The sequence below is a fragment of the Pholis gunnellus genome (genome assembly GCF_910591455.1).
Source record: "Pholis gunnellus genome assembly, chromosome: 13".
NCBI classification, from domain to species: domain Eukaryota; kingdom Metazoa; phylum Chordata; class Actinopteri; order Perciformes; family Pholidae; genus Pholis; species Pholis gunnellus.
Genome location: NC_136540.1, coordinates 7282414 through 7306415, shown reverse-complemented (window position 1 = coordinate 7306415; position 24002 = coordinate 7282414). Strand labels below are relative to the sequence as shown.

The window sequence follows — 24002 nt, the reverse complement described above, 5'->3', positions numbered from 1 at the left end:
TGTATTGTGTGGTCATCCTCCATTGTACTGGGGTGAAATCATAATGAAAAGAACAGCCACACACTCTCATCATTTAAAGTTAAAAGTGAGCTTTCGGTCAGAGACGTCTTTCACGGCAGGAACCCCAACCTCAGCAGATACAACTGAACCATGTATCATCATTTATACTACTAGAGGTAAGTGAGATTGTTTTTAAACTAACTCTTTAACTACTACTTTGTACTTTCAGATCGGTAATTAGGCTTTATTTGGTTACAATAACTGTTGGTAGTTTCTGACAATTTGTAAGCTATTGCTGTCACATCATAGAGTAACATGCTTTTGTTTGCGAGTCCAAGGTGAGTTATGCTTTTTGGTTTGTTTTCTTTACGATACGCTCCATTCTTGCAGCCCACTTGTTGTGGTCGTGTTTTGTCTCTTAACAGCCATGACCACCTGACCCTTGACATCAACAGAGAGACAGTCATGTGACACCAAGTTATCAGCATCGCCAAGCGAGTGAAAAAAAACGAAAAAAAAAAAACTCAATTCATGCTACTGTGCCTCCTCAGGCTTATCTCCCCTGCATCCTATAGAGGCCTTCAGTGAAGATGGTTTAGGACAAGTGTGTGTGTGTGTGTTGTAGTGGGAGGTCAAGGTACAGAGGCAGGCTGTATTTATGTGTGTGTCCATGCAGGGGCCCAGTTGGGGAAGACATACTCTTTTGGGGGGCAAATGTTCGGACGTTCGTTAAGAGTACTTTTTTTTCCTCCCTGACCTTTGCAGCGCGTTCCATCCCACAGCTTCCCTCACACAACCCCTGACGACCACCCACCCAATGACCCTTCACCCCGACACTGAACACACTAATGCATACAGACACCACTGTGCAAACAGCACACATGCAGGAGCCTCTTCTGCTCGGACTCTCACATGAACCATGTTGTGAATAACATGTCTGCCTCTGGATGTGTTTCTGCATTCATTCAGTATCTTTAAACTCAGATCAGTTGCTCGTCTTGCTCTTATGTATTCCGTTCACCATTTAATCGACCTCAAGAACCATATTGCTGTTTTTTTCTTGTTTTACATGAAAGTAAACATATTGCTGTTGATTTTTTTTATTTATGCTTTGAGCAAAACTAGAGGTCAATAAGAAAATATGATTTTAACTTAAATGATTAATAAGTTAAGTGGTTAAAAATTGATTAATCCATTGACTAATTCTTGCAAGTTTTTGCACCAAGCCAAAAAATAGGAGGAAAAAAATTAACTATTGGGTATTTCATTCATTTAAGTTTAAAAGGGCAATAAGGATAATTTAAATAATTAAAAAATATTATCCATAAATTAAATTACTTCAGTGTAATACGTAAAAGCGTATTTAACTTAACACAGCACACACACACACATTATACATGCAAACGAACAGAAGGCATCAGATTTGTGGACACTCTCTGACACACACTTGTGTTAACGGGTGGATCAATGTCAAAAACAAGTAGTTAAATCAATAAAGTTACGCAAGCTGCAATGACACGTGCAAATACCCAAAACTGATGGACTGAGGTTTAAGACTGGAAACTGCTGGGAAGTCCCTTTTATCCTGTGAGGAAAAACAAAACCAGACGACAGGGACGCCACTCGTGGCTTACGTCTATGACTTTTTAACACGACATGCCACCGTTATGCATGCCTCTGCAGGGTTCATGGTATATTTTACAATACCGGAGGAACACAAATAGCTGACATGACTGGCTCATGCAAAGTGTGCTGAGCCAGTTCATGTCCCGTCTCAAACATGCAGATAGGCCCTGTATAGGTCTCATGTGGTGGAATCAGCAGGTTTGCCTTGAAAATGTAAACCTCAGAATACTTTTGGGTGGATTTTGGCTTTGAAATGCCTAACTGAGAAAAACTACCCCACCTAGTGGTTCTGTTGTATGATTACACAGGAAACAAAGTTATTCCCATCATTGACTGTGTGGCTTCAAAAACTAAGACAATAGCTTTGCATACTGCAGAGTATCTTTACTAATAAAAAGGCACAGGTACTACAAATGGGTACAATAAGAAAACAGTAGAGGGACAGGATGTCAACTGTGTTTAGTAAAGCACAATCAATGCTGCATACTAAATACAAGCAACAAAAAGGAAATCTGACACAGTGTGATAAAAAAATGTAGACACCTAGCTGCTGATAAAAATATATTTACATAAATGTCTTTCCATAATTCAATCTGAGTTCGACAGAAACTGTAGGATCTTCTTCCTGTAATCCTCCCAGCTGAATGACTTATGATGAATCAGTGCTGTTTACAAGTTTAACATCTTGTTAGTCAACATGTGTTTTTTGTGGAAAATGTCGATATCGCACATTTTTTAATAGGAAGAGCTGCACAGTGAAAGTGCACCACTCCGCACTGTCCAACTTCCACAGACGAGCCATTAAAACAACATCTCATGCTGAAGACTTTGAATGCAGAAACAGTCCAGATGCTCGTCTTCTTCTTTGACCTCAGGGGGTTTTGGGCCCAGAAGCAGGTGGGGCCTCCTGTAGTTCCGTCTGCTCAGACGGTGCAGAGTTACAACTCAACACGTTCTCCTCCCTCCTCTCCCCCGACAAGAAATCATGGATAGCAGTTTCTATGTGCGGCCGAAAAGTGTGGTTCATCTTGGGATCGACGACCTGAGTGATGATCCTGTCCACACCGGACTCCAGCATACCCGATCTAGAAAAAACAATTAGGTAAGTTCACCATTAGAGAGGAACTCTGCTGACTTTACACAGGAAGATGAGTTTAATCTTCGTGGAATGCACAACATATTCCTGCACGATGACCTCATGTACAGTATATCTGACTGGGTTGAACCGCCATAAAATCATTAGCTGCAGACTAACATGTTGCTCATCCAGAAGAAATTGAAAACAACATAAAGTAGCTGTTCCTTTGAATTGTACAGGAGGACGATAAAGAAGTCAGACAGTTGAAAGTAACACTTACTGGACAACACTTTGTCTCAGTCCGTTCCTCATCTGGTTCTTGTTGATGGACGGGTTCCAGTCCTGTGTGCTCAGGTGCGACGTGACGTAGTTGTCAACTTTCTGTCGCAGGTTCTGATAGGCAGGCTGGCAGCAACAACAGGGACAGCGATGTAAACCCAGTCATTAAACAGCGATGCAGCACAGAATAATACGGTAACATAGAAAGTAACGAATGAATGCCTAACGTAAGCACAATATAACGTTAGTTAAGTAGCGACTGAAGTTACAAGCTCGAGCTTAGCTAGTCTGGTTCTCTAACCACAGCAGTAACTGTAACGTTAGCCAAAGCGGTGTTGTCGTTAGCCGACTGGCTTACCTTCGTGTCAACGTCGGCGATACAGTCTCGACGGAACTCGTCAAAAAGACCACGGTTCTTCAGATGCTCCACGATCATACCGATGAGCTGCGGGTCTCCCGGTGGAAGGTTGCCCGGACTGACGTTAACGTTATTGCTACCTTCCGCCATGACAAACCCAAGTAAAGGTCTGCTAACGTGCCTGCTAGCTAGCTGAGCCGTGAGTGCTTGTTTTCTATATTCGCGCTGTCCTCAGCAGACTGCGGGCGGAGTGACCGCGGTAGATGCTACGTTAAAAAGAAAGGTAGACGCTGTATAACAAATCGAGCGCTGAATTTCCAGTTGACACGCATGCGCATTCGAAACCTGACATCGGAAGTACTTCATTAAAGTGTTGGCTGGAAGGGTAAAACGTTTGCGCGTAAATCTAAAGGTAATATTTATTTAACACTGGCTGAATTCTCAAAGCACAGATCGTTTCTGTGGTTGGGTCTTTAGACGGAGGGAGTATGTTTCGTTAAGCTTTGCACCTACCATATTTTAGACTGGACTAACGCTATTGTTGTCAAAGGTAACGATGGCTAGCCTTAACCAATGTTAGCTGTGTTGGCTAACACCAAATAATGTAACGCTAACTATCCTAATACTCACAAGCACACACCTTTAGATGTTAGCAAATGTTAATCATTATTAACCTCATGTGAGCTGAACATCGACAGCCTTGTAAACACAGATTAGTCTAAACTATCTTGCTGACACTGATTCATGCTGTCGGTACATCAAACGCACCACCGTGTGATGAATTAAAGCAACTGACTGACACCCTTTTCAGGACTTACGGGGCGTTGACAGTGCCAGCAGTTTGATTGGTTGGTTAATTGCGTGGCTGTAAAAGGTGTTTATTAAGGGAAGTCGTCTGTTAGGACGGTCTGGAGCAAGCTGTTGACATGTTTTATAGGCTAAGCAGAGTCGTTTATTGTTTGTTTTTAAAGCACTGACTTGACATATGCGTTTACTATCCTGCTTTGATATTATTGTTCAACCACACATACACACACACATCTATGAGCACAGCGAAAAGACACACGTTGAGCTTCTTTGCCACATCGGGGTGTAATGCAGCTGCTGTATACATGTTGAAATGGAATGCTTTTTGACCTGGATCGTTTCATTGCTTGTTGCAGATGAGTGGTCAAGCAAATGCCAACAAAGAGTTTATGGAGCAGCTGCGGATGCAGGAGCTCTATGATCGGAGAAGTGAGGGTAGCTCTGACCCCAACACCTACACGGACCCAGAGGATGGGACCGCATATGACTGGGACCCTGAAAAGAAGGCCTGGTTCCCTAAAGTATGGACTTTTGTTTTCCTACTTCATAAGTTTGTTCTTAACTATTTTTTGACATATTCATATTATGGATTGTACCTGTTCTGTTTAGACTTACTGTTTGCAAGTTTGGTTGACTTTGCAATGCACAGTAGGGCTTAACGATTTAGATTTTTTTTTTATGTATGATTTGCAACATTAGAGGAAATGATTATTGTTATATCATTATCCTAATTTTCATTGAATACCAAACAAAGATGGTTTTCTTAGGCCTGTAGAATGTGATGTGTTGGCCAGAACATCTCTGCAGCATGACAGTATTTAATTTTTAATAGTACGTTGACATCACACAAATATATGAACAAATATTGCACAAATTGTAATAGGCCATATTGCGATTTCGATTGATTATGATTCATATACTATGCTGTTCTGACCGGGGGCGCTGTGGCATAGCAACAATGCTGTTAACATAACAGTTCAAGGTCTCCGTCATACCAGCTTGTACTTGCCACTGACCACACTTGGCAATAAAATGCATTATTGGAAGCTCAAAATAGAGATGTCTATTCACCCTAAATTGGATCACAGACCTCTTTTTGGTATGTAGTCGTAACAGTTTCAGTGTTCATTTTAAGTAGGTTTTGCTTCGTTTCTCCAGATAACAGAGGACTTCATTGCTGCCTACCAGGCCAACTATGGCTTCACTCAGGATGGAGAGCCAGAAGCCAACAAAGATGCAGTGAGCAGCTCCAACCCAGCAGCCCCAGAACCACACAGCAAACCCTCAGAAAAGGAGAAGCCAGGAGATTCCTCCAAGAAGCAGGACCCAAACCAGCATGAGACCGCAGCTAAAGAAGACCAACAGAAAGGGGAGAAGAGAAAACCAGACCCAGGTAAAGTGACATCCACAACCATAGAGAAGAGACAAAACCTGTGGATTATCTAACACACAAATTGTAAACAATGGTGGTTTTTTTCTTAATGTATTGATGTACGTTTCCACCTTTACCCCTGTCTACAATAGTGATTATTACCAGTATTCATATTATGTACAATTTCTGAGTTTAAGTTTGTACAAACGTATCGTTTGATAAATGCTTTTTTTCCCCTTTCTCGTTCTTGTAGGATGGTTTGATATAGAGGAAAATAAAAACACGAACGTCTATGTATCAGGTTGGTATTGATGAGACATTTATTTTCTCATTGTCGAGGAGACAGCTGTCCAGTGAATAGCTGACTGTGTTCGTCCTATCTCTCTCTCTCTCTCTCTCTTCCTCCTCAGGGCTGCCTCCGGACATCAGCAATGACGAGTTTGCTGAGTTGATGTCCAAGTGCGGCATTGTGATGCGGGACCCCATTACTGAAGAGTACAAGGTCAAACTCTACAAGGATAAAGAGGGAAATCTGAAGGGAGATGGTCTCTGCTGCTACCTCAAGGTCCGTCTGTCCTTGCTTGTCTAAAGCTTCATTTATAGTTACCACAGCTGCGTGACCACAAGTTTCCGCATGGCTTTTGGCTCGAATCACACAGTATAGAGGAGAAGTATTAGTTGCAGTAGTATTGCATTGCACTACAGTGAAGTGACAGTGTGTTGTTTGTGATGATCTCTGCAGAAGGAGTCAGTGGAATTGGCTCTGCGTCTGATTGACGAGTCCGAGGTCCGAGGTTACAGACTCCACGTGGAAGCAGCACGGTTTGAGCTAAAGGGCCAGTACGACGCCAGCAAGAAGAAGAAGAAGAACAAAGATTATAGGAAAAGAATGCAGCAGCAACAGAAGTACATTCTACTTCCTTTTTCCTTTTTAGTTAACCTCCCACTGGTCCCTCTCTGAATCTAGGGATAAACGGCCAAAATGCTCAAGTGGATTAAGAGAAGACAAGTAATTGAGTGTTTTCTCCTTTGTGTCTTTGTCCGTGCAGACAGTTGGACTGGAGGCCAGAGAAGCAAGGAGAATTGAGGAAGAGACATGAAAAAGTTGTCATCATTAGGAACATGTTCCACCCCAGTGACTTTGAGGTGCGGAGAGACACGCACACGCTCACACACACACTGTCTGTTGAGAGTATTAATCTCTGTGTTCTCCGTGTTGGCCTTCGTAGGAAGACCCGCTGGAGTTGAATGAGTATCGTGAGGATCTGCGGGTGGAGTGTGAGAAGTTTGGGGAGGTCAAGAAGGTCATCCTCTTTGATGTGAGTTCAATGTCATTCATGCTCGTTCATAGTCACAGTAGGATGGTTTGGATTGTATGTTAGTGGCATCAATAAGGAGCTGGTATGTGGTTGTGTTTGTGCTGCAGAGACACCCGGACGGCGTGGCGTCAGTCGCATTTAAAGAGCCTGAACAAGCCGATGCGTGCATAGAGTCGTTCAATGGTCGCTGGTTTGGAGGAAGGCAGCTGACTGCTCTGCTTTGGGATGGAACAACAGACTTTCAGGTAAACCCAATGCAAAATACAAATGGGAATTTAGCAAGCAAGAAGGATGATGAAAATATGCCATTGAATTTCATTATGGAAATGCAGAATGCAGAATTGTTAAAGCTTTTGAAGCTCGTCCAACAAGTCATGTGATATTTGAGTTATTGTGATATCCTTGATTAACTTAAACTCTGCATCTGGAAAGAATTTGCGGCCTTAATGCTGATACTGTTTGTGCAGGTGGAAGAGACGACACGTGAGCGGGAGGAGCGACTGAAGGGTTGGTCCACTTTCCTGGATGGAGGCGAGAAGGGCCTGCAGAACAACACTGCCAAGCCAGAAGAGGGCAGCACCACCAAAACAGAACCCACAGAACCCTCCAGCACCACGGAGCCCGAACAGCGTCCCGAAACAGAACCACAGAAAAAGGAAAAGGAAGAGGAAGCAGACTCTACTGATAGCAGCCTGGAAGGAAGTGATGACGAGAAAGCCTAGATACTTACATCCACATCTTTGGTCCCCATGGCTAACAATCAGGACAGTCCTGCTAGATTGTGAACTGTGGTAAACACCCGTTCTTAATAGGTGAGGAGGAGGAGGAGGAGGAGGAGGAGGAGGAGGTTTGAGCTGTTTTGTAATGTAGAAAAATAAAATTATGATTTTGTCTACCCTATTTTCACTATTTTGGTTTACACCCTAATTTGACAAGCACAGCACAGCTTTCCCTGAATTTCAATGTGCCAGTTTGTTTGCAGTTTTGTGTTGATAACCCTGAAATCTTGATGAATTACAAAAGACAACTTACACTGAACAGATATCAAAGGGACACTCACTTCGGGTTGAATCATTAAGTACACACATTTATATTGTTACATGGTATACATCGTCATATCGCCCAAACCTTGTAGAAAGTACATATGTATGGTAGTAAAAAGTCCAAATATCATAACATCAAACTTCAAAATAAGTTTAAGTTTCAACACAGAGTACCTATAACGATGCTTTACAGCAACTTCTTTTGTGATTGTCATAGATGGTACAGACAGCGTGCTGGTTACTCGGGTTCCAATGTGTCCAGACATACATTATTTAATGCAAAAGGGACTTCAAAACAAGAACCAACATACTTAAATGTTCACTAGATTCATAGTGCTTCCACTATATAAATGCAAACAAAAATAGATAATTGCGCTTTTCCTTTTTGGTGTCCAGTATCTGGATCTCTGAGGTGGTAACCAGGGTCATGTGCTATAAGACTACAAACTTATTATTACAAACACACAATCCCTTTGGATGCTGTCTTGTAAATATGAGCATCGATGTGTTTAATAAAGTTGTTTGGATTTGTAACATTTTGAAGTCTCATGACATATTATTCTGAAAACTGTAATGACAGAAGATACAGATTGTGTTTGATTTAAACCTTGTGACAAAGTGAGTTACAACTCACTACAACTCTGTAAAGTATACTAGAACTACGAGTAAATACTACAAATCCAATACTACTACAGTATCTGTGTTCAATATATATGGAGAAAGGCTAAAAGGTAAGATTTTCTGAGCAGGGGACACATACAGATGTTATTTTAGTGCTACACTTGCAGTCAGGGCCATAAGTATTTGGACTGTGACACAATTTTTCTGATTTGGCCTCTTTACACAACTCCAATGGATTTGAAATTAAGCAGTCAATATAAGGTTGAAGTGTAGACTTTCAGCACTAATTCAATAGATATAACAAAAATATCACATTAACCGTTTATGAATTATGGCCATTTTTACACAGTCCCCCACATTTTCAGAGGCTCAAAAGTAATTGGACAATTGTCTGACAAACGGTTTCATGGCCAGGTGTGTCCTGTTCTGTCACTATTTCATGACAAATGATGCAGATAATAGGATCTAAAATGTTAAATTAGCATTTGGTAGCTGGTCCATGGAACTCTCAGCATGAAACCAAAAAGGTGTCAATGTAAGTGAAGGAGGCCATTAATAGGTGGAAAACACTTAACAAACCTATCAGGCAGAAACATTAGGATTGACCAAATCAATAGTTTGGTACATTCTTAAAATGCACTGGCATTCAACACCAAAAAGCCCAGAAGACCACGGAAGACATCGAAAGTGGATGATCTCATAATTCTTTCCTTGGTGAAGAAGAACCCTTCATAACATCGACTGAAGTCAAGAACACTCTGGAGGCGTGTCATTGTCAAAGTCTACAATCAAGAGACGCCTTTTCATCTTTTGTCTGAAGCTTCAACAAATGCAATTATTCTGAATAGTTGAAGAGAAGGGTAGCCCGATATTAAAACGAAATGGCCACTTCTTTTCCCCCATATTATTTATAGGCTATGAAAGAGTTTGTTTTTTCATCACCACAATTGTCTCTAAAGTTGATCAGACATTTGACCTGTGGTGTATGAAGTTTTACAACATGATCAATCGATCTCTCAAGTTTTGATCGCAGTAGTAGACTTTTCGTGTCACTGTACTTCAGTTTACGTGACAAGATTTTCGTGGATTGTAGCGTTTTGATACTTTCACAGTTTATATATTAGGCCTGATTTCTATTAAAAGAGACAAAAATTTCACATTTTACAATATGGTACCTTTGAATACCATCACTACCTTACATTATTACATAGTACATTTCTTTTAACTTTTGGCTGAAGCAATACATGAAGACAATTCCATTTTGGGATGCAGGAAACGCTTCATTCACTTGTCCTTTGCATGTTTATTTATAACTTTCAGTATTCCCAGTGTGATCTCAGCTCAATCCTTCACGGCCTGCGACAAGTCCTCATGGACTACTAAGCAGAAAACAAGGAGCTGGCTGCAGAAAATGCTCCTCTGAGGGAGCAGACAGCCAACAAAGAGCTCAGATGGGAGCAAGAAAAGAATAAGCTCCAGGTACACGACCAACTGATCATTCTAATAGAACAGAGATGTAACCTTTTAAAGAGAAAACACAGAATTACACACTGTCTCTGTCATTTCAGGAACTTGCTTTAAAAACTGACGAAGAGAAGGTGATGATAAAAAGGGAGGAAAAGAAGGCAAAGGAGGAGACATAGAGGCTGAAGAAGGAAATAAAAGAGAAGGAGAGAGAGCAGAAAGAAAGAGAAGAACATGAGAGGAAGGAGAAGAAGAGACTGAAGAAAGAAAACAGGAAAAAGGAGAAAACGGAGGAGAGGAGTAACATCCTTTCTCCTTTTCTAATATCTCTCTCACCCCTTAACAATTCTATCCTTGGTCTGTCATAGAATGTCATTTTTCTGTGCCTATAAAAAGTTTTTGCTTTGTTTTTTATTGTTCTTTTCATTGTTCTACAACATTGATCTTTTCTTTTTCTGTCGATTCTGTAATTCAGACAGAAACAGAAAAGATCTGAATACCTCTTCCACCGCTGTGTCATCCCTAAAATCAATCTCACTTGAGGGTCCACGTTCAACATCAACCTCACAGAAGATGTATTCATGCAAGTAGAAGTGACAGTAGTATACTCACAGCTTCTTTTGAAAACATTTAGTCATTTAGTAGCTCCCTGCTAATGATTCTCAAACTTTGGAGCATCTACACTCCACCCTGCCTCACCACTAGAGAGCACTGTGATCCCGCTGTTGCCTCTGATGTTTGGTGAACTTTGCTTTATTATAAAGTAGATGAGTTATGTCACATTGGCACCATAACAGGACTGGCTTTTTAAAGTTTAAGTTTTGACAGCTTGCAAATATTTTCACAGTTTCAAAATAGATATTGCTTGCAGAAAGCAGTGGAAAGTAACTATGTACATATAATGTGCTTAAGTACAATTTGAAGAAAGTATGTATTTTTTAGCCACTTTGGTTCTTTTCTTAGATCAGAATTGAAATGTTCAAAACTACTTGTTCAACCTCCGAATCATTTAGTCACTGCTCATTTATAAAGCCTCTTTGTGTTAATTTGAACACATTTCATGTCCTTTGGTAAATTCATGCAAATGATTATGTACAATTGTCTGCATGTTTCCTACATTATCAATTCTTACACCGTGTTGATGAAAATGTATTGTGGTTCTCTGTTGAATAGTCTTACAGCCAAAATCATCTTGGCGTTAGTTCACTGCATAAGTCATTACATGAAATACGATTGTGTAATTGAGAGGAAAACCAGGTTTGAATTCAGAATTGCAATAGTAAATAACACATGTAACCAGGGTGTGATTGAGAGTGGTGGTGCGGTTCTGTTTCATAGATGAAAGTATGCAGGCTGAGTAACATCAACAAGTAACATGTTGATTTGTACCTCAACAGACTCTTGACCGGAGGGGAAGGAGAGCAGAATTAACCAAAGTAGATTTGAACCTCAGTTGGAGTTGTACTTTACTTAAGTATTTTTGCCATATCAAACAATTTTGAGACAATTTTAATGCAAAGATAATTGTAAATACCTTTTTTTGCAGGGGGGAGTAAAGGATACAGCACCGATCTTGTTATAATCAATAATATCCTTCAGTGTTATTCAATAATAAACTTACTAAGAAGCTATAGCAATCAATCAACCTCGAAGGTGCATTTGTACTTGCAGTTGGACTAACCTGGATAAATAAACCCTAAAAACACCCACAAAGCGTGTAATTTACAAATGGGTGTTCATGGTACAAAGAGTTCCACCGGGTCTTGAACACAATACTTGAACACTGTGTTCTCTGTTTTCCAGTAAACTGTGACTGCAGCACAATTTGACAGTAATGCAACAATATTATATGAGTCAACAAGAAGGCGCAGACAGAAAGATATGGGGCAGGAGCAGAGACGGAGGAGGAAATGGACAGAGCATGTGAAAGCAGGGTCTGTGTGTGTGTGTGTGTGTGTGTGTGTGTGTGTGTCTGTGTGTGTGTTCTGTTCCCTGGAGTCCACCCTGGAGATCGCTTGGGAAAAAGACCTCTAGGTCTGCCTGAGGTCTGACATGCAGCCAAGAAAAGCAAGACTAAAATAGTGAGAGAGAGAGAGAGAGAGAGAGAGAGAGAGAAAGAGAGAGAAGAAGAGAGAGAGAGAGAAAGAGAGAGATGGAAGACGGAGAGGGGGTGAGAGGAAGGAGAGCTGAAGAGATGGAGAAAGAGTGTGGGCAAAGAGCTTTGTATCTGTGGAGAAAATGTATGGAAAATAAAAACATTCACATGGTGTCACACACACACACACACACACACACACACACACACACACACACACACACACACACACACACACACACACACACACACACACACACACACTGCTGATTGGAACCATATGCTGACAGACAGAGAAAATAATGGGAAACTGTGAATTGTTTGATTTGTTTTCCCTCTTTGTTGCGTTGGAGAGTGGACGGAGAGTGGAGGGGGTGGAAGGCGTCCATGACCAAAGATGACGATCAGCCATGGGAAATTCCAGCCAGTAGATGTGTCCAATGAGCTGCATGGACAACAGGTCCTGCTCCATTAAGAGCGATCATGAAGGGGAGGAGGGGGGTTCTCAGTGTGTGAACTAGGAACTTGAGCAATGAGGTGCCCACAAAGTCATGTACTGAGTACAAATGTTGATTCTGACACTGACTGATCACAAGCCAATTTTACTGATGACCAATGAAGTTATTTCTCTCTCTCTCTCTCTCTCTCTCTCTCTCTCTTTCACACACACACGTTCACACATAACAGACTTTTACTGATCCTCTGCAACAAACCCAAAGGCTGCTGCTTTTTATTCGGTTAATTCAATTAACTATTTAATAGAACAGAGATAATAATGCCTAGTTAGCCTCAACAAGGACAACGACGTCTCAAGGACAAGACAATAATATTTGCGTCTGTCATGAAAAAGCAGGTGACATGGATCACAGTGATTCCACCTTATGATGCAATTGAATAGTTGAATTCTTAAGAAAGTATGGGAAAGGCATCTAGCAATCAATTTTTCTATTTTACTTTCCATTTGGAGTGTTGGGGCAGCTTTTTAACTGTTGAGACAGGATGAAGACAAACACCTGTGCTCGACAGTAAACATGCATCTAGAGTGTTAAGTTCAGAGATACAGTAGAGGAAGGACATCTTTGGCCAGTTACACATGTTTCCAATAACTGAAAAATAACTAAATAGAGGAAGCAAGTGAGTGGGAGACCAAGAGTGAAAAGAAGGAGGAAAAGCAAGGTTGATTTGCTGCAGATGCTCCACTCTACTGGGAAAATGACATACGGTTGATTCTTTACGGAAATGGGCGTGTTGTTATTGGTATGTGGGTTAGTGAAAAAGACTATCTTGCATTTTTAAAACAAAATTGCACCAGCGGAAGGGGCCAGCAGTAGCTTAATGATTACAGTAGTGAGCCTGCCATCACAAGGTGGTTTGAGTCTTGAACAGGGGGAAAGAACAGATGAAGGTACACTTCTCTACCTTTTACCAGTAATTGTTTACCAAGATATCCTTGAGCAAGGCAGCCTAGTCTCTTCATTCTCCATCTTGTGTTCTTGTAGAACGCAATCCTGGTAGAGGAAAAGTAACAATTTGAATTAATTCATGTCAAATGTACTTTTATTTTTAGTGTTTTTTTTGGTTTAAACATGTTTAGTTATGCATAGCTGCAGATCATTTTATGTTGAATATAAAAATGCATACATTCCAGATTTTACATCCAGGAAGCACATTAATATCACGAACCTCAAGCTGCGACTGGACCTCTGAACCTGCGATTAATTTTGTTTTGGCCACTTGGGGGCAGCAGAAACAAGCTGAAAACACACAAGTTGGCGTAGTTTGTTAGCCAAGTATAAAAACACTTTTTGCAATATTCTGTATAAAAATGAATAAATGCAAACAATCTCAAGTAACTAAGAAGGCAGGAAAGGAAACAAAAGAATGAAAAAAGAGAGCAAAACCTTTAGCGAATGGTCTCCATTTATCTTAGCAAAACAACAGCCGTGTGAATGTTCAGAGTCCTGACCACATCTCTCTCTCTCTCTCTCTCTCTCTCTCTCTCTCTCTCTCTCTCCTTTGCTATGTTCTGCTTTCTCCCATGGGATGTGTGGTGCTGTATCCTGTGTGTCTGATCATGTGTCCTCTTTTCACACGGAAACTATGACTGTAACACACACAGCGACTTGTTTTTATCACTTAGTAGGACATTATATAGGAAATCCCTGGAGACATCCCCTAACCTAAAACCAAGTCTTAACCCTAAAGTTTAATGGTTTACCGTACCTTGTGGGGACCAGCCCCCAAATGGGAGGTGAGTCCCCGCAATGTGACTGTGTGTAGACACTATGTCCCCACAATGTGATTAATACAAGTTAGACATAAATAATCTGCAAACATTTGCACATTCACTTGGACAGTTTTGTAAAGCAAAAATAGTAAAATTTATAGTTTTTATCGATCCATTTCTCTTAACAACATGGCCAACAGCAATAATTTACAAAATGCCTATTGCACAAATTGAATGTGTTAATTTTAATCAATATTTTTCTCATCAAGTCAGTATTTAAAACAACCAGAGAACCAATCCAAGAGTTGTAACAACTTGGCATCGGACATTTGAACACTACAACAGTGTCTCTGTTTCTCCTGTGAGTTGGAATCATAACTCTGACTCTCATTATGTCTCTGCTTTAACACTACGCCTCAGGCCTCACAGTTGTTATTTTAAATCTTTGCTAATTGTCAGACTTTGGCTTGGTTCCTTTCCTTCACCTTATGAAATCCAGTTCATGGAATTAATGTGTTGTGTGTGTGTACGTGGTGTGTTTTACAGTCTGGCGATATCAATGTATTCAGGGCATGCTTGTGTAAATAGAGTGAAGTCACATGCAGGGATCGTTTCCACTTTCCTTTTCATGAATAATATTATTGTAAACTATCTGTGACCTAACCTTTTCTGCTATAACTTTCCTGCTGAATAAAAACACATGTGGCTGATTTGGGGAAGGCTGGCCGCTGCTCGAGCGCCGGGTTACTGATTGATGACATCATGGCTCCCCGGCGTGAAAGTGGCAGATAAGAGTAACTCTAGGTGCTCATAAAGTTCGAGGTTGTGCTGTATTATAGCTTCTAGTCATGATAACAATGCCAAGTGTTTCCCCCACAGGTCTTTAGTTTTTCTTAACTGATAATTACAGGTTTGTTTGAGGTATTTATGTATTTATATTCCTCTGGTGATTGTTTTTGCCAAGTCACTCTTTAATTTGGGCATTTGTCAGTGCTCAAGTGAACACATGAGGGAGTTGTGAGTTTGGATGGTGAGAATGTGAATGGATATGTGGATGTTATGCAAGAAGGATGTCTTGTCTTCAAAAAGCACAGAATATGTGGGGAAATGGGGGAAGACTGTGAATGTGTGTGAAGTGATGGTGGTCGTGTCTGAGGGCCTGATTTCAAGGTCGGACAGGAAATGCCTGTGCAGATGGGGGACACTGAGAACAGTATACAGGAAACAGCCTACTCTGCAGCTGTGTGTGTGTATATTTATATGTGTGCTTGTGATTAGCAGCAGTAGTTTGCTATTATATATTATATATTCAGAAGAGGCAATAGATGAATGCAGTAATAGTCAACAGAACTGACGGTGGCATGATACACCACTACAATTGAAAATGTCAGGCATGTCTCTTTGTAGCGCTGCCACTCAATATAAAGGGCAGATTGTGTTGTTTGGCACTGGGAAACGTAAAAAGGATTGTTGAAAAGACCAGGTTAATAAGCAGTAGCAAGTGCATAAAAGGTGGCATTTAGTAACAAAAAGTTTACTGAAACAAAGGCAAAAATGGAAATGTACAAAATTATAACAAACTGAAGTAAAAACAACACAAATCTAAAGAAAGCTGCAGCCTCACAGCAAGCTTCACCTCCTTCCTTCCCTCTTCTCCAGTGAATGGCATTTTACATTCTCAGCCATAATTAACGGAAACCTACCACTGCACAGGTCAGTACAGGGTGAACTAAACAGAGAGCAAGCATCAAAATAGAAAAAAATAAACAACAATTCACAAAACTTTAATGTAAGATTCGTTTGTTGCTGTTGATATAATAAATGTGATTTACTGCAGAACTACTTTACCTATCTTCCTACATCTCAACAGTGCCCATCCCCTCCATGCTGAGGACACAATGAGGTAGACCTGTTCACATTATCCCTGATTGAGCAGCTGATCTACCCTAACAACCCAACATCATCACACACAGCAGGGTGAATCCCTTTTACCGGATCATAATCCTATGAAACCACCAAATTAAACAAGTTATTTCTGTAGCTCGATTAATAATTTATAATGTAAACAGAAACGTTGGACTGAAATAAATAATTAAGCAGATAAACACTAGTAATGGTCGGGAAAAGGGCCTGTGAAAAGGGAGACTTTCACACTTTCCTCACCTGATTTATTTATGTCAGACTCGAGGAGAGTTTTGTGTATATTTCTAATTATTTATTGTATTTTACTTTTTAGTCTGCTTTTTAATTGAGTTTTATTTTTTTCAAATCCTACCTCACTACCTCCTCACTGAAAATGTATATTTATGTGAGCGTTTGTTGTTTTTTATAAAAAAAATAAAGTCTGATTGATTGAAAATGAAATGTTTCTTAACCTGGGGGTCGAGATCCCACAAGGGGTCCTAAACTGAATCTGAGGGGTCGTGAATGGATTTGGGGTGAGGAAAAAACGAAATTGTACAAGTTATGTTTTGTTTTTTTAAATTAAGGGGTCACAAGCAAATGTCCTTGCTTGGCAAAATGATCAAGTGGGTGATCCTTTCGCCTCACAAGGTAATCTACCAGGAAAAGTTGAGTCTAATTTAACTTTTTTTCATTCAATATTGTTCTGTTTTGCATATTTGCATATTCTGTGCATCTCATAGGGTCATACAAGTTGCATCCATGTCACTTTATTCCCAGCACCTTCAGACATGTCTATTTTCAACAACTCATAGCCTCATCCATCCCAGAGCACGTAAGGTTACTCACTACGTCCTCATATTGTCACCAGCTCCTCTTGCTGCTGCACTGGAACATCATTTTGGCTCTCATTGCATTCATCCAATATGTTTATGTTGAGTTTGCTGTCATAATTTATATCCTGCCTTTGTGTGAGGTCAGCGCCACATCACACACCCATCACACATGTATGTTTGTAATTTTTTCACATAATATCAAATGTTACAACATGGATTCAAATTGTGCCACATGTTGACCCTGGAAGGTTTTCTCTTACTTCTGTTTCCTGTCTGTCTATGTCTGTAAAAGACCCGATTGACATCCGGGTCACTCATGCAGGAAACCATACATCTACCAGCGGGACTTAAAGGAACCCCTCCCCCTCCCCAGTTAAATATTCAGGGAGAGAAGCAATGTTTATACGGAAAACATAGCATTGTTCATAGTTGGCATATCTTCATTTAAACTGACTAATAAGCGTATGTAAACATGTAGCTTGTATGTTTGTGCTCCAATCATCACTCAAGTCATGTCAGATTTGTACTTGTTTGGATGTCTGTACTGTCAACTGTTATAAAACAAAAAAATAAAATAAATTCATTTATCTGCAACACAGGCACCATGTGAACTGTCTTTTAAAAGAACATTCAGGTATTCACATCTACATTTGTTGGTCACAGACACGGTTACAGACATCTGTAAATGAAACATTAGACAAAAGACCATTGCTTGTTCTGATAAAATTATACTTAAAAAATGACAGACTTTTTGGATCTTTTTGGATAAACTCTAATTTCATTATTCGGCGAGTGATTTTAGGGACAGACACACACAGACACACACACCTTCCTTCCCTCGGTCACTGCTTTGATTGACAGACAGACAGGTAAACCACAGGGCATTCCAAGGCTGCTCAGGTGTGTGTGTGTGTGTGTGTGTGTGTGTGTGTTGTAGCCTCATTACTATTCATCAGGCTCCGCAGTATTTGCGTCTCATCTGCATACTGGTCCAACAGGGAACAGATTAGCATTAGAGACAGAGAAAGATGGAGGGAAGTAGAATCACTTTAATTTTTAACAAGATGATATGAAGGAGACACAAAGACCCAAGTAGTGCTGGTGCTGCTGCTGACACAGCCAGGAGAGAGGGAGAAAAGAGAGGGCCGGGTGGGGTGTGATGTGTGTGTGTGTGTGTGTGTGTGTGTGTGTGTTTGGATGGGGGGTAGCGTGGTGGGGGTGAGACGGCTACACCGAGAAGTATCAATCATGAGAGAATGAGGTTTGTGGAATTGGAAATAAACATTGTGTTTGTGCTTTGCAAATGAAAATAACATTAAAGACTATCCTGTGTTAATGTTGCATATTGATCTCTCTGCCTCGCTTGTTCACTGTGTGTGTTTGTAGGAACACAGCTGAACCCACACATCAATTGTGCATAAATAAATAAGTGGGATAAACAATGTGCCAGTCACAATAGAGTCAATATCTATCATTAGTGGGCTCCACACATAGTTTCCAACACTTATCGCAAAACAGTGCAATACATCAGCTTTGTTCACCACATGAGTTCTATTCAACCTTCATATTTTATCTCTACGTTCTCGTGTGAGTAAGAAACTAATATTTTCGTTGTTAAACTTGTAGATGTTTAAAGTGTTAACATTTCTATTCTACTAACTTACATTTTGCGGTAAAACAGAACTGCTGCCTGGAATAAGTTGCCTAGCGATGTTTTTTTCAGTGTGGGAGCTGCATTTACCGTGATAAGACATCCTGTCTCGAGCTTCAAGCCACTTTTGACTTTTTCAACCTTAACCGAGTGCTGTGAGTGCCTAAAATATAACCAGAAAGAAAGTTGAATCATGCTTTATTTGCTATGAGCAGATATTATAGGAAAACAAATAAATAATATGCATATATGTTCAGTTTAAACATTTCGCGATTTGCCATATGTTCATTTAAAATAATATATTCAGTAAAAAATATGCAATCTGAAGAGCAATGATACTTTCTAGTTGCTAGTCTGATACACTGTGTGTCACAAAATATGTGTTGAAATCAGCAGGAGAGCTAGTAACGTTGATAGCGTTGACAGCGACAGATGTTGTTATGAAGTATGAAGCAGATCCGTACGGATGTATGGAGGTTCTATTTAGCTACATTGTGGTGCGTTCAAGCTTCATCCGGTAAAAATGAGTATTGTACGAAAGTAAATCATAACGTTATCATGATGTGTTCAAATGTAATCTTGTAAAATGTAGATTTGGTGAGAATCTTGAATATAGTTGTTTGAAGGAGATATTTTCACAGCAACATAAATAGAGGGAGGGAATCATGACCTGTTTAACTTCCTAACAATGCTCTAAATAGCTTATAATACATATTTAAAGCTACTAATACAAAGATTACTTATCAATAAAAATCACCACTAACGATGACTTAAAACAAAGTATGAAGAAATAGTTATATTGATATTACCTCTGAAAATAATCTTGACGTAAAAATGTATTTTTATAAATATTATAACATCGTTAATTGCAAATACAAAGTAAACCTTTTGATAAAAATTGCTTTTTCAGGCCACTAGAGGATGTGGAGTTTTTCATGGATCCTGCTCACTTTATCCATGATCGGAGTCTGTGGACTGTAACACAAACAGCTCAGTTTGTCAAGTTTTTCTGACTTGTTGGTCAGTCTGTCGGCTTGACTGACAAAACCATTTTGCTACAATAAAAATGAATGAAGTGAGGTGAACCCAGTGAAAAATATTATCTCATTAGATAAAACAGATTGTTGACACACTGCAGAATTTGCAGTCGAAGAAATGTAATAAATTGCAACATATCGCAATGTTTGATATCACAATTCTATAAATCTTTATATACTAGATATCGCAGAATGTTTTAAAACGCAATAACATTGTACCGTGACATAAGTATTGTGATAATATCGTATCGTGGGGCCTCTGGTGATTCCTCCCTACAAATTAGTAGTATTTGAAAGTGATTTCTCAAAAACAGGATTGCAGTTTATGTTGTTTTACTGGTTGTGGCTCATTTTCATTGCAGTTGCACAAGTAGATATGTTGTTTTTTTTGTACCCTTTGACAGTTCTTTAAAATTCAGATGTCTTGCAGAAATGTTCTACTTCCGTAGATACATTTTAAGCTGCAGTTTGTCTCGATACTGCCTGCACAAGTGCAACTTATTAGCAAAGTGCGCATGGAACCCAGTTAACCCTCGATTAGCAGGACAATGGCATTTCTTTGATTGTTAAGAGCACTGAATAGGTTTTTGAATTCACAGAGAGATATTGCATGAACACAACATGTTGATTATAGAATTAACTATTCATATTATTCAGTAAAAGAAACTGTTCCCCAGTTGTTATACTCTTTTACATTTCCCTTGGCTTGCAAGCCCTGCAATATACAACAGATATTCCTGTTTCCCTGTAGCAGCTGTGAATATAAGTCAGGAATTAATTTTCTATCTAAATGTTGCTGCAAGCACCGAATCACATGGAGGACTACAGTGCAGTGGCAGAATGTAAGTTAGTACTGGTACTGCATACGTATAGTTTTGAGGTAATTATACTTTCCTTGAGTGTTTTTATTTTACTTTATACTCCGCTATAACTGAGAGGGAACTACTTTAATCCACTGCATTTCATTTACAGCTATAGTTACTGGTTGCTTTGCAGATTTTGGTAACAACGTAAACATATAATTCACTGTTATAGATTAAATATTATTCGAATAAATTAGCTCATTAACAACATTAAAATGCAGCTCACAAGTTAAGGCTTCAGTTATGATACATCATTAATTTAGTATTTTCCTGCTCATACTTTTAATTAGAATACTACTGTGATGGTATATTTTATACTGCAGTATTGCTACTTTCACGAATCAACATGGAGACAGTTGGAAACCCTGCCCACAGTGTAGCCACCAAAGAGTAAAAAACAAAATACAGTTTCCTCGACTTCTGTGCACAGAGTACACCTCACGCATTCTTCAACTCTTTTCTTCAAACACAAACTTTGGGACTGAGCTGTCACACCATCACCGTTCTCCAGCACCAGGTAACCCTCTTGGGTTTGTGTGATGTGCATGTTCATGTCTCCATCATGAAACCATCAGGCCTGTGGTGTTTTCACATCAGTGCCCTGAATATAATTAATTCCCGTCTCTATGTTTCTCCTCTGATTAGTATTTTTGACTCACACCCTGCCTCCAGCCTTAACTGTCACACCATCCCTGCCTCTCCCTTGTGATCCTCACACCTTGATCTGTAACTCCCTCACTGCTACCTTTATGCCACATTCAAACCTTTTATCTCGATAATGTGTCTCTCTCTTTATATCATTTAACTCCCTCAGTAGCTTGTGGTGCTTTCATCCCTTTTGCTCTCGGCTCACTTGCATACCAAAGTTGATAGTTTACAAAATTGAGCCTGTTTGTGGTGAAAGAAAGAGCTGCTTAGGTCTTGGACTGCAGAGTGTGCAGGCTTACTGTCTGTCTGAGACAAACAGTCTAAATGTGAGCTGTCAAAGCGACTTAACAAAAGCCCGTTTGTGTTTGTTGTTGTTGTGATGACCAACTGTTGCCGTAACACGACAGAACACAGCAGTATTGCACCGTTTTTTACCAGCCTGTTGTCATTTTCAGGGCGTCAAATACTGACTCTTTGTTACGCGTCAAGCTGTCTGATACCGATCAGGCATCAGACACTCTTCAGTGCAACATAAACCCATCCGCATCATTATTAGATGCCCAGAGAAAGTGTAATGACATAAAGACCAAACAAAAACCACTCAAAGCAGGAGGGAGGGGAGGTGGGCGTCAGGACTTTCTACCAGAAGCCTGGTGTTCGAAGTTTTGTGTTATATTCAAGTTACGTGTAAGTTATGTTACATTTTTTTTACATTTGACTTAGTTCAAGTACTTATTTTAAGTCCAACCATGATGTTTTTCCTGAGTGGTTTTGTTGCCTAAACTAAGTAGTTTTTTTAGTTTTAGTTCATGACGTTAACCAGGTGTTTACTGCGACAGCAGTGGAGTCTTATAGTCTGACATGCTGGGCTCCCCAGTGCTTTTGACGCCAAGGGCACTGACCAAGTGTCAGTGGGTGACGGGTAGTGTTGAGAACGTGTTGTTTTTACAAATGCTTACAATCTGTTTTGTCTGTCTGTAACTGTACAATCCAACATGTCACCGCAGCAATGTTGGTTTGTGAACTGGTGCCACAGCATATGATCCGCATCATTTTCAGACTCAAACCTTTCATAACCGTCACGGTAGAAGCATCTTTATTTGTCATGTTTCGATACTTGTTTTCTTAATTTATTTGACTATATTTGATGTGTCACCAGTCTTTAGTTTTGGAGACAGTTTTGCAACAGTCAGTGCTGCAGCAGGGACTAAACGTTTTAAAGTGTTTAGCAAATATATTTGTGTCACAGAAGAATTGTGACACGAAATTGCAGCTAATTCTTAATAAATATGATATTTTATAAGAACAGTGTATGAAATGACAATGTGAAAAACTTGGAAAGATTACACTTGTAGCGATAAACTTACAGAGAGTTAAAATGTGAATCTGCAGCTTCCCTTGATTTCAAGGAGCTTTATAACCAGTTTCAGCTCATAATCCCTATTGCGGTTCAATCTTTTGACTGAAAAAGCTCTAAAACCCAAAATAAACCACCTGCTCAGCACCAAACAACAGACAGACACAGTTAGCAACTAGTTGGCGAACAGTGGTGAAGCATTTAGCAGCTTAAGAGCCTGATATTTCCCTCAGGAGATGGTGGAGACTAAAAGCAAAGCTAAAAGAGAGCGAATATTGGATTTAAGTTCACCAGATGGACACAAACACGACTCCAAATGAATGACAATTTAGCTTTGTAACTGGATGTGTAAATAAGCTTAAAATGTGATGACATGTCAGTGTTTTGTTCACAACTTGTTTCCACTGCCCTCAAGTTGCCTAAAAGCTGCCTAAAAAAGTTTTGTTCTCTCAGAAACACATTTCATTGAACAGCTGACTCAACATCTCCACAGGTTTACATTCCATAGTATTCATACATATTTTGTTTGGTTTCCTCATATTCCTCTGTCCTCTCACACTCCCATTAGAATGAAATGTAATATTGTTTCCAGTATAGGAAGCGATCAGTTGGACTGCAGTTTAGTTTTGGACACGATTATGTTTGATGTCGAGATATCTTGACAGCTTTGCACCTACTCCTTCTTTATTACTCTGAGTCTTTTATCCACCTTTCACATACAGCAGTCCATCCTCCCTTTGGGGCCCTTGATGATGATTGGGCCCCACTGTTCCCCAATCGACCTTCCTTCTCTCTTTCTCCCTCTCCTTGCATCCCTCTGGGCCTCTTGGCTGCGATGATGCCCCACTGTAGTGCCATTCCTAAAGTGTCGAGGCTCCCTGAGGACTTGGACTGGATGGTCGTCCCTCAGGGGGCTGGCACCGGCATGTTCTCATCTCATCACACACACACACACACACACACACACACACACACACACACACACACACACACACACACACACACACACACACACACACACACACACACACACACACACACACACTTTTACTCTCCTCTTCAGACAGCAGTGGTCTCAGCGGGGCTGCCCTGGAGCGTCGCTCCAGCATGCTGGGTACCTGAAAAGCCAATGATACCAGGGCAAGGCCAGAATGTTAAGTGGTGTGTATATGTGTGTGCGTGTGTGTGTGTGTGTGTGTGTGTTGCATGAGCGGGGTCAAAATGTTAAGTGGTGTATTAATCAGTAGTAATTGTGTGTATGGTCCATTAAGGCAAGGGCTGGCTGACAGACAAGGGTGAGATAGAGAGGGAAAAAAAGCGATGGGTGTGTTCGTATATGAACATGTGTGTGTCGACCAACAGAGAAGTGAAACTGTTAGAAAATAGCATTTTAACTGCACAATTCTGTCTACGGCGCTG

General features: G+C 40.2%; 2 protein-coding genes across 3 annotated transcripts; one reads left to right on the top strand and one right to left on the bottom strand.

Annotated features, from left to right (window-relative positions):
- Window positions 1-1995: 1995 nt before the first annotated feature.
- Window positions 1996-3562, bottom strand: bod1 (biorientation of chromosomes in cell division 1). The gene is made up of 3 exons (XM_079171803.1): window positions 3342-3562; window positions 2985-3109; window positions 1996-2711 (listed from the first exon to the last, which is right to left on the bottom strand). Exons 1-3 carry the CDS (start codon window positions 3489-3491, stop codon window positions 2498-2500), a joined length of 489 nt encoding a protein of 162 aa, XP_079027929.1. The 5' UTR covers window positions 3492-3562; the 3' UTR covers window positions 1996-2497.
- htatsf1 (HIV-1 Tat specific factor 1) lies at window positions 3113-7653 on the top strand. 2 transcript variants are annotated; one of them, XM_079171802.1, is made up of 10 exons: window positions 3113-3178; window positions 4505-4669; window positions 5307-5541; window positions 5774-5821; window positions 5931-6085; window positions 6263-6426; window positions 6570-6666; window positions 6750-6839; window positions 6947-7084; window positions 7307-7653. In XM_079171802.1, the coding sequence occupies exons 2-10, from the start codon at window positions 4505-4507 to the stop codon at window positions 7559-7561; spliced, it is 1347 nt and encodes a 448-aa protein (XP_079027928.1). In that variant the 5' UTR covers window positions 3113-3178; the 3' UTR covers window positions 7562-7653. The 2 variants fall into 2 exon arrangements, with proteins under 2 accessions (XP_079027928.1, XP_079027927.1); XM_079171801.1 differs by lacking the exon at window positions 3113-3178 and adding an exon at window positions 3704-3753.
- The last annotated feature ends 16349 nt before the right edge of the window (window positions 7654-24002 follow it).

Bases quoted from the DNA above. Each gene is read 5' to 3' on its own strand.
- htatsf1 (XM_079171802.1), top strand. From the start codon at position 4,505: ATGAGTGGTCAAGCAAATGCCAACAAAGAGTTTATGGAGCAGCTGCGG. The intron at 6,427-6,569 runs GTACATTCTACT...TTGTCCGTGCAG, and splicing joins AGAATGCAGCAGCAACAGAA to ACAGTTGGACTGGAGGCCAG. The intron at 6,840-6,946 runs GTGAGTTCAATG...TTTGTGCTGCAG, and splicing joins AGAAGGTCATCCTCTTTGAT to AGACACCCGGACGGCGTGGC.
- bod1 (XM_079171803.1), bottom strand. From the start codon at position 3,491: ATGGCGGAAGGTAGCAATAACGTTAACGTCAGTCCGGGCAACCTTCCA. The intron at 3,110-3,341 runs GTAAGCCAGTCG...TGTTGCTGCCAG, and splicing joins TCGCCGACGTTGACACGAAG to CCTGCCTATCAGAACCTGCG. The intron at 2,712-2,984 runs GTAAGTGTTACT...TGTTTTTTCTAG, and splicing joins CTGAGACAAAGTGTTGTCCA to ATCGGGTATGCTGGAGTCCG.